At 41.1% G+C, this 10,994-nt stretch overlaps 2 protein-coding genes across 2 annotated transcripts; one reads left to right on the top strand and one right to left on the bottom strand.

Moving 5' to 3' along the window:
- The first annotated feature begins 3 nt into the window (after positions 1-3).
- On the top strand, positions 4-755 carry LOC135497708 (transcription initiation factor TFIID subunit 3-like). Its single transcript, XM_064787542.1, has 2 exons — positions 4-94; positions 406-755. Exons 1-2 carry the CDS (start codon positions 4-6, stop codon positions 753-755), a joined length of 441 nt encoding a protein of 146 aa, XP_064643612.1.
- A 3,994-nt stretch (positions 756-4,749) lies between these two features.
- Positions 4,750-10,237, bottom strand: LOC135498134 (aggrecan core protein-like). Its single transcript, XM_064788310.1, has 4 exons — positions 10,226-10,237; positions 7,826-7,917; positions 6,175-6,465; positions 4,750-5,118 (listed from the first exon to the last, which is right to left on the bottom strand). Exons 2-4 carry the CDS (start codon positions 7,884-7,886, stop codon positions 4,820-4,822), a joined length of 651 nt encoding a protein of 216 aa, XP_064644380.1. The 5' UTR covers positions 7,887-7,917; positions 10,226-10,237; the 3' UTR covers positions 4,750-4,819.
- Between the last annotated feature and the right edge of the window lie 757 nt (positions 10,238-10,994).

The raw sequence follows: 10,994 nt of genomic DNA, 5'->3' as shown, positions 1-10,994 counted from the left end.
GAAATGAAAGAGGAGAAGAACATAACGAAAAAAGAAAAGAAGAAGAAAAAGGGAAGAAAGGATGGCGACAAAGGAGAGAAAAGGAAAAAGAAAGGCAAGACAATGAGTATATAACAAAGACAATAGAATGAAAGAAGGAAGGATGAGAAAAAAGAGAAAGTTAAAAAGACTATAAAGGGAAATAAATTGAAGAAGAAATATAAGGGTGGGCCGGGAAAGGGGAAGGAAGGTAAGAAGAAAACGAAGAAAACTAAAAGAAAGAACGATGCGACGGATGGGAAAAAGAAACTGAAAAACACTGAAAGAGACAGAAAAGCAAAGAAATCTAAAAAGAAAGACATTAGAAAGAAGAAAGGCGATATGGATGAGTCAAAGAACAGAAAGAAACATGATATAAAACGAAAGGGTCGAAACGTCAAAAGAAAGAGAAAGAGAAAGAGGAGGAATCAAATGGGAACGGGGAAGAGAAAAAGAAAGGAACTCCACCAATGCATGGCAAAACCAGTGTTGTCGCATCCCTCCCACCGGTGACCGGTGTTATGGTTTCTAGAATGGAGACATTGTACAGAAAGGTCGGGGGTGATGTGGGTGGGAATAATAAGGCAATGGGGGGACAAGCTCTGGAACCTCCAAAAAGCCTGATGCCAGCTAAGAGTGTTATCATAAATTCTAAGGAAAGTGTAAAAGATGACAGTAGTACGAAAAAGGCAATGAAGAAAGACAAGATGAACAAGAAAAAGAAGAAGAAAGACTAGAAGGGGAAGAAAGAAAAGAAGGGAAAGGGAAAGGACGACAAGAAGAGGAAAGCGAAAAAGGAGAATGAAGGAGAGTCAAGAAGGGGAAACTGATAAAAGAAAAGAAGGGGAAGACGGATCCGAAGGGGAAAGTGAAAAAAGACAAAAAAGGGAAGAAAGAAAAGAAGGGGAAAGAGAAAAAATGCACAAAAAGATGAAGAAAGACAAGAAGGGGAAAGTGAAGGAAGTCACATGGAAAAGTAAAACAGGAAGGGGAAGATGAAGACAGACAAAAAAGGCAAGAAATACATAAAGGAGACGAAGGAAAAGAAAGGAAAAGACAAAAAGGGTAAAGTGAAGAAACACAGAAGGCGAGGACGACAAAAAGAGGGAAAGCAAACGTAAGAAGGAGGATTTTCCACCTTTTAGCAGTGCATGGCCATGGGCAACAGTTGATAAAATAATGTGATGGTCAAAGTAAAGATAGTGCGGAACCGAAAATGTATCTTCCTTAGCCTATTTGAACACAGAACAGAGTGAGGCACACACACTATAGATCAATACCCTTGATTGAGAGCATTGTTTACCAAAGGTTGATCATGCTATACCGCCTGAAATCTACTCTTTACCCATAAAAGAAGTAATTTCTGATGAAACTAAACAACGATGCTGTAAACATAAAATGAGTTTATGGGGGCCGAAGGCTGTGAAACTTGCCAAGACATAGCTGTCACGACGTGTTGACGTTAGAACCATGACAACAGTCGACAGTGCATTTTGTTTGCTAAGGCATTTACGTAAAAAACCCAACCAAAACATGGTTCCGGATTCCGTGTGATTTTGGTAAACCTTTGATCATTTCGTAGGAAGCATCGACACGTTACGTCGTCCAGTACAACGTTAACCCTTTCTTCTTTTGCATGTGGCTGTGATTTTGGCCATCATATTTCATTAGTTGGACTGCTCTAAACATTATATCAATTTTTCTTTATGGTCGGACTGCAAAATCGCATGTTCCAGTGGCGCTGAAAGGGTGGATGTCGTCCTGGGTGCAAGTACCACGGCGCGAGATAAAACGAGATTGCAAGAAACGTCCTCGTCCCTAAGATCCGTAAGCCATGCAAAAAGAAGCTGGTTGCTATTTGTCTAGTGTAATGGCACCCAGGGTGCTTATTGTCCAGTCAATCTTGAACCTGGGTACCATTTGTCGGCACCCAGGACGACATCCACCCTTTCAGCTCCAGTGGCAAATACGATAAGATTTGTAATTGTGTCACTGAACAGGGTAAGTTCCTTTGATGCTTAACCCTCTCTCCTGACAGCACCTAGCTTATATTGAAGTATCAATACAGTTTCCCACTTGTTGCTCGAGTTTCTACCATCACATGATGTTGGACTAAGCATGAGTTATTACAGGAAGAAATTAACGTAATTTACAACAAATAAACTAGTTAACCTATATACAAAAATCCCCATTTTTATAAATACCCATTTAATTCTTACGAGTTTTTGATATTTACCAGATGTTGTCTAACTATCTTTTAATTTGTTCTTCAAGTTCATGATAATATACACGTTACTTTGTTGACTAGAATCGATGGCCATCCTAATATTTCTATCATTTTCAGTGTACAAGGATACAACCTGCGTGGACTTATACGTAACGGGAGGATGGGGAACTGCAGCTGATTGCACGAAGTGGAAGCGTTGGGGCGAGTGTACCAAAAAACTGATTTTGATGGCGTGTTATTTTAGCAAGACATGTAACCAATGCGGCGTCCAAACAAAGTCACCTGTTCGAATAGTCAAGCAGACAGACATTCTACCGCCGAAGCGAGTACAAGTGCATGTAGATGTAGAAGTAGTAATCTGATTCAGAATATAATTTCTTACTGAAGCTCAAATACGATCAAGATTTATTTGATACTTTCCACTCCAGACTAGGGAGGAACAAGGGATGGGACTGGCATGTACGTCAAACCAGGTGTTGAACCTCGGCCTCCCACCAGAAAATAAGTGATCTTCAAGTGATAAGTGAACCGTGCCCTTCGACAATACAACAGGTGAGAAAAAGGATTTTAAACGTCTCGAAGAATTTCCCCGCCCGCGCCCTGTGCTCTTATCATCCCCGGCGCTCATCATCTGATATGCAACATTCTCAACATCTTGGAGCAGACTATATAATATAAGACATTTAAAACTGTTACACCGGGATCCGCATAGGTTATTATGCCGGGAAGATACCGCACTCCATAAAAGTGTTACGAAAATAGAATCAGCTACAGGGGCCGCGGTGGTGTAGTGGCTCGGGTCTCTGACAAGCAGTCGAGATGACCCTGGTTCGATTTCCACTTGCGGCGTGAGACCAGTCAGGTCGCTTTGCTTTATGCCCAACTCCACTCAGGTCTTTAAATGGGTACACGTCGGAAATTCTCAGGTTGTAGCGGTGATTGAGCAGCTCATCCGAGTTATTTAATGTCAAGTGATTTGAGAATGCTGTACATTATAAAACGTTGTATATAAGAACCTGCATTTATTTATTTTATTTGTTTCATTTGCGCAGAGTCGCGGCCATCCATCTGTGGCGGCCATCTCGGAAATCCAAAACAACATTTTCATATATGCCATCAAAACTCAACAGAAAAGCTCTAAATGCCATGCCAGTGTGTATTTGACAGTCCCATATGATCGTCAATTTCGCCTCGAGAAACGGCCTACCCTTTGCATTATGGCCATGATATCAGATGCGGTCGGGTCGGGGATGCGTCGCGAGCCAAAAGGCGGCAAAAATCGGGTCCGCTTACCGGGGCTTCACCTAATACTTGACTTGCCAAACTCAGCTCGACGCCGAACTGCAGCGCCACTTGCGGACAAAGATAAAACAACTCGACATTTTTTTCACCGGTTTTCTCGCTGCGCATGCGTACCAGCGTCATCTTTTGTTGATTTCCGCTGGTACGCATGCGCAGCGAGAAAACCGGTGAAAAAAATGTCGAGTTGTTCTATCTTTTTCCGCGAGTGGCGCTGCAGTTCGGCGTCGAGCTGAGTTTGGCAAGTCAAGTAATAACAAGTGATTGGATTTTCGCATTATAAAGTCAACCATGAATCCATACACTGCATCGATTGTATTTAATGATAATCGGGTCAAGGCAGGTATGACATCAGCCAGACATCAACGGGTCGTCTAAAAGAAAAAAGAATGTTGGGAGGCCACGCCTCTGGGGCCGCGCCGCGTGGCCCAATCACGGATGCAAACAACCTGGGCCACTGGCACATCATTTCCGGCGCATTGTGCGGTAGTTTTTGGAACTATCATAACGAACTGGCACTCCGGTAATCTGGGAGGAAAGGGTAAATGCGGCCAGTGGGAGTAATCATTATCTAAACAAATAAATGTTTATGCTGAAGTGTCTATTTAACATATCTTCGGCTCAGGAATGGGCTCGATAGTTGATTAGATGCTTTCTGAGCTTTATGTAGGTTAAATTGTTTCCAAATTGTAAATTTAACATGAAGGATGTCAAGTTATAAAACGACCCTACAAGTCGTGAATCACTGCACAAATCGAAATAAAGTTTTGTGAGGAATATTTTTATCACTTTTTGTGATACATCACCAAAACTAACATTACAGCTCAAACGAAGCATCATATTCCACTCTTGAATGGCCCAAAGGAAAGGGCCGGTGTGGCGGGGATAGTAGTCCTAGGGCTGATAGTCCGTGTAACAATAGCCTGCATTGCTAAATGTTTTGGTTAGAGTTAGCGGTACAATAGATCATGCTGCTTAATTGGTCAGATACAATGCTACCGGACTATGACTCCAGGGGGACTATATCCGCTGTCACACCGGTCACAACCACTACCTGCAAATAGGCGCAAAAACTGAAGGTCACATTCACCCTGTTCACCGGTTTGCTCGAATGTCACATTCACCGGTTTTTCCGAGAGTCGACAATTTGTTCTTAATCATCGATTTCACAAACAACCAATGAAGTTTTAGAGGAGCAAGTGGACTTTGATCAGATCAAAACTTTATTGGCAAGATTCACTGCTACATTGAATTACCAGAAATCGGGATAACTCATTATGCGTTCCAAGGATTGACGCAGAAAACGTTACCAAAGATGGTTCGGCAATTGGCCATGCCTGCACCAGCGCATCCTTTTCTCCATTTCAGCATCGGATAGCCTACGAATGGCCTTCCTGAGCTGGTCTTCATGTACCCACACGAGCATTTTTCGTAGTTGTCTTTAGTCCTGGCTGTGTTGACCTGGTCGTACGTGGCTACTTGCATACCATCATATTTCTTGCAAGTAGCATCGGCATCGGCGAGACTTCGGACCTTGTATTGTTGGCCATATTTCTTTACGGACAGGATAGGACCTGAAATTATCGCCAATGTAAAACGGTACATGAATTGACACGTATAAATGTTCCATTAAAGGAACAGGCGGTTTTTTACTGTAGTATATTTGTTCCTGAATGTACTTTAAATTTACAATTTGTTGATGGAATTAACTACCTATGTAGAAGAGGAGGCGACTCGGCAGCCAATAACAGGGTAATATTGCCCTTAAATTAGTAAATTAAATTGGTCCTTTAAATATTCGGACGAAAAAGTCTGAACTCGGTAGTCTGAAAAAATCTGAAAACTATCAGTTTGGGTTTCAGTTAAAACATAGTAATGCAAATACCAAACTATTTGCATCTTTAAAATTAATCAAAGCCAACATATCACTCTAACTTCTTCGGTTTATCACCAAGTTGGTCTCGAATTACATTCTTACGTATTTGATTGTCAATTCTGATGCTGTTCAATTAATTCAAATTAACTAACGATGAACTCAAATTCGATATCTCGAATTAAACGCATTTTGAGAAATTCAAGAATGGTTTATCATCAGGCAAGTCACAAAATACAAAGAAGTTAGTCGAGTGATATGTTGGCGAATATGAAGAGAGTTCAGACATTTTCGACCGAATTCTCTGGACACTCACTCGAAGTGCACCCTACGGTGACTGCCGAGAATGTGCATATGCTAGGTTGGTCTGCAAATGAAGCAACGACGACAGATTCTGGCAAAGGTACTTGTTGCCAACATCCTGGCGATCCATTCTGTCAACAAGGAATTTCTCTATGCAGGTCTTAAATTCTTTTTTTCTAACTCCCGAGTTCAAAAGGCAAAAGTTCCATAACTTTGTAGTTCTAATAAAATAAGACGCACCTAAGTTTCCGAATGAAATCTCGGTTGCCCAAGTCGTAAACCGTCGTCCTTTCTAATGACAGGGTTTATAAAACTGTATAGTATTTATTACTAATTGATTGTTAATGTTGCTTGAGTTTATTGATTAAAATACAGTGTACCCTCATATTGGAGCCCTGGAATTAAAACTTGTACTGTCACTTTTTATTTCTATTCGTTCTACTATTTTACTTACTTCCGGTGGTGCAGTAGGTGTTATAGCTTCCTCTGTATCCGCATGTAGTGAATCCACGGCCAGCACACCCGGGCCTCCACTTCTGCATAACATAACTAGCCCTCCCGTCCGAGAGGTATCCACAGCTGCACCTTTCGTAGCCTATTTTGAAAGCTGCCATCAGCTCAGCGGGAGTGGCAACCCGCATCCCTGGGGCATATGCCTTGCATACTTGCTGAGCTTCGGCAAGGTTTTTGATTTGGGAATTACCTCTGGATGATTTCACCAAATTAATGACAGGGACGCTCACATCTGAAACGAATTATTCTTTTAGAAATTTATTCAGGACAATTATATTTAGAAGAGGGGCAGCCTGGTAGGCAAGTTGAAATGTCTGAATCAATCCAATTGTCACCCGACACACTAATAAGAAATGTGTTGGATCGAAATATTCATTCCAGAGTAGGGCCAAGGCCGAGCCATCGGCATGATCGGGAGTGTTCATAACGTGCATTGGATCTTCTATCAATTATACCCGTCACCCCCAGCACACAACTTAAAGATGACGGGTCAAATATTCCTTCCCGGGTAAGACCGAAGCCGAGCTCTCGGAAATATTCGTGATGTACATTTGCATCTTCCACTGAATATACCCATTATCCCCAGTGCACAAATCGAAAGCGAGGTATACTCTGCAGACACAATAGGGTGCACATCGAGAGAGAGCGTCCAGAGGTCAATATACAAAATATTAGGACGAAAAAGTCAGAACACGTTTCAGCTACTGGTCTCCGAACTGTATCGGTTGGGCTTTCATAACCATGGTTATGCAAAGATTGACTAAACTAACCAACGCCAACATTACTCTGATTTCTTCACTTTATCATCAGGTTGGTATCAGAATACATTATTGAACTTCTCAAAATGATTTTAATTCGAGATCTCGAATTTTTGATTTCAATGAGATTTCAATGAGAAAGATTCAATGAGAAAGATATTGAAATATCAAATTTCAATAACTACGTTACAGCATCAAAAATGGCAACCAAAAATTTTAGAATGCATTTCGAGACCAGCATAATAATAAACCGAAGAAATTAGAGTGAAATGACGGCGTTGATTATTTTTGAAGATACAAATAGTTTGTCCAATTTATGTTTGCAATATCATGTTATAGATAAAAGCCAAATTGAATTGAGTTCAGAGATTTTCGTACGAATTTGTTATAATACTGATCCCTGGACGCTTTTAAATTGATGGCATTAAGTAAAAGTATATACCAGCTTTCTAAAAGTAATTTACTTTAAGGTTCATTATATTTTGAATGCTTTTGGTGATGACTGGATTTAAAACATGACTTTCACGACCATTTCTTCCAAGGTTCATGATATTTTGACTGCTTTTGGTGATGATTAGATTTAAAACAGGACATTTACGTCATGGTAAACTTTACACTGCCTGTGAAAAGGCCTTTTCAAAATGGCCGAAATTTATTTTCGCAAACCGTCTATAGGCCTCAGGTTGTTTTTTAGCTTTCCAAACTAATAGTATGGTATTTGGAGATAAGCCTACATTGGTCATGAGAGTCTGTCACGACCCTATTCACACTAAATCATCGGTTATTGAGGAGAAGGCATTGGGGTGTTATGGGAGTAACTATAAACAATCTTACCAAACGCCATCGCCACATTGGACGCAGCCGCAATCACCATAAACACGGCTAAAATCTTCATGTTAATTGCCAGGACTTTATTCGAGACCGAGCTGAAATCATTAAAACGAAAGAAAATATAACGAGATTCGAACTTTTGCTGAAATGCATTTGTATCATTTGTAGTTGGAATTAAGGTAATGATATGCATTTCAGGACTCAGTATGCAGTGCAGGGCTCTTATGTCGATTTCTTTGTTAGAATATGTTACCAATATACCGCAATTTGGGCAAATGTGAAGTCACCGAACAAGTGACTTTTCTTGCTAATATAATCGGGCAATCGCCTCATACAGGGTGGTCCAGAAAAAAAACGCAACCTGATACTTCCACTACCAGGGGGTTAAAACCATTGATATCAGTGGATGTGATAGCATCCTGAGTGCCTGCCCTCTTCGCTCATTCTCATCGAGTGTTGGGGAATGAAAAGGATCAAGCATATTGCCTGAAATTACTACAAGCGAATCGAGGCGCACCATCGAAAGAGTGCGGGGGGGGGGGGGGGGGGGGGCACAACAAATTTGACAATGACTATCAAACAATTACCTAAGAGTTCTTCTCCCCGCTCATTCACTCGTGCGAACACGCAATGAATGACAAATGTTCACTCGCTCGAGGGGTTTAAATAAACTCAGGGTGTATTAGCATACATGTATTTTCAATAACCCAATGGCCAGCCAGAAATGACAGCGCTGATATGGAAGGGTTCCATCGAAATTATAGCTCTTATCTGTCCAAAATTAAAACACTATCACGCAACATTGGCAATCCATCGCCACGTGGTCAATCACGACTGCCATCCATAAAAATAGACGACCCTCACTAGTCATTTTTTTTATCGCCTCATGGCCAGCAACGAATGACTTCCATCTGCTGCGAGACTCGCTGCTTCTTTGCAGATATGGTAGCCTTCTACCGTAACAGCCCTTATCTGTTACTAAATGACGACCCTCACTCGTCAAACTTCATCGCCTCATGGTCAGCCACAAATGACTTCCATGAGCTGCGAGACTCGCTACACCATCAAAGCACAGTGTAGCGCCTGTACAGTGTACAGGAAGGTGTATACAAATACGGCGATACTTACTAACAGAGCGGAGGAAGATCTGCACACCTAGGCGAACAGACAATAAATGACAAATGATCACTCGCACGAGGGGTTTAAATACACTCAGGGTGGGGAATCGTTCAAGGAGAAGAATGATACCAAGATCGCCCGATTTGGTTCAGTAGTTTTTGGTTTAGAGCCTATTGTGCCAATTGTTTGAAGCGCAGAAATCGAACTGTGCCGGTAAATTGAACTTGGTAAGTAGGTGGATTAAAATTAGTTAATAATACTGATATGAGATAATGTTGATAAGGTTCCCAGTGACCATTTGCAACTGAGTAAAGGTCGCGTCAGCATGGTCAGGCCTCAGCACACCAACCTACAACCTGGCCAAGGGACTCCAACCTTGCTTCACAAAAACGTCTCTACAACAAAAACTACTAAACATAATTGGTCGATCTTGGTATCTTTATCCTTCCGGAAAGATTCCCCATCCACTGGTATGAATGGTTTAACCTTATGGTAATGGAAGTATCCAGTTGCGTTTTTTTCTGGATCACCCTGAACAAGGTTATCAGCCATATTGCTCACATGAAAGCTATTATTGTGCTTGTACACATCTGCATGTGAAAGGACCCGGAAAGCGCTCTGTGCCAGTTTTAAGCAAATATGTACCTAGAAAATCTACCAATTTGCCTTATTCCTTATAAGCATTACATATTTATCATGCACCAAATTCGAAATCAACTTTTAAGAAATAAAGTCGTGTAGACCTGTAGACGAGAAAATTGAAAGGCTGTATTCTGCTGCTATCAATATTTTTGTTACGTGCAATAATTTCTCCTCTTTCGTCATAGTTTGGACCATAGTCACTTTTATACCAGGCGGAGGAAGTCACTGCTAGCCAAAACAAACGTAAATATAGGCACAACGAACAAAAGAACATGTGGTGTGCGACCATGCAGTCTTTTCTTTGCCTCTTGTTTGTTGTGGCCAGCAGTGGCTTCCTTCGCCTGGTGTAAGGGCCTCTATTCATCAAGTTAAAGTGTCGAAAATATTTTATCATAAATTGCTAATCAGTAAAACAATAGTCGCTTGCAAATGAAAAGGCAAAAGTCAAAATATTAATGAATCGAGCAAGTATTTCTGTACTGATTACATATCATATCATTCATGCGAGATTTTCAAACCGTATTATCATGGCATAATTGAATTTTTACTTGAGAAAATACGTTTTATTAGGCCTCTGACTGTTTGGAGGGAAAATATCCAGCCAAACCTAGACCTTTGAAAACAGGAAAGGTAGAAACTTACCGTGAAATACAACTTCTGTATCGTATTTGTGATGATGAGTGTTCCCATACGGCATTTATACTGAAAACGACGGAACAATTAACGGGAGATTCAGCTTTTGATTGGCTGGTCATGAAATGCTACCCTGTGGCATGATATTTCTCGACCATTGAAAGCCATCGTCTGACTCTAACAGCGTCACCTTGTCATTGTCCTTGCAAAACCATTATTGGACCATCATAACTTGGGTAATTTTTTTCAAATGTATTGAATGACGGATTGCCGTAAGATGAAGTGATTATTATAGAATCGTCTGAATGATAAATGAGTGGTATTCTACCATGATCATGTTGATGTGCGATGAACCGTATAGTTTGTGGTATAAATGTTGCCCAAGAAAAAATACAGGTATTTGCACTTTTGTGGCTCGGGCAAGACACATTGCTTTCTGCTAAGATCTGGGCCTTTGGAAAAACTTTACTTTATATCAAGATGGAAAGCATTTGGAGAGACAAAATACTCGTAAGATCTTGGGCCTAGGCCTTAGACGAGACACTTACTTTGTGCTGAGATGCGAGGCATTTTGCAAGACATGTTACTTCATGTTGATATCTTTGACCTTGGGCATGTTGGGCGAGACACTTACTTTGTGCTGGGATGCGGGGTATTTTGCAAGACAGGTTACTTCCACGGTATGAAAAATGCCGTTAACCCCTTGCGTTAACCCAAGTTTACCCATGGAGGAAACGTTAATTCACCATTGGGTAAGTCAAATGGATAAACATGCCGG

Source organism: Lineus longissimus, chromosome 13 (genome assembly GCF_910592395.1).
Source record: "Lineus longissimus chromosome 13, tnLinLong1.2, whole genome shotgun sequence".
Lineage (NCBI taxonomy): Eukaryota > Metazoa > Nemertea > Pilidiophora > Heteronemertea > Lineidae > Lineus > Lineus longissimus.
This window is presented reverse-complemented; position numbering and strand designations above follow the sequence as displayed.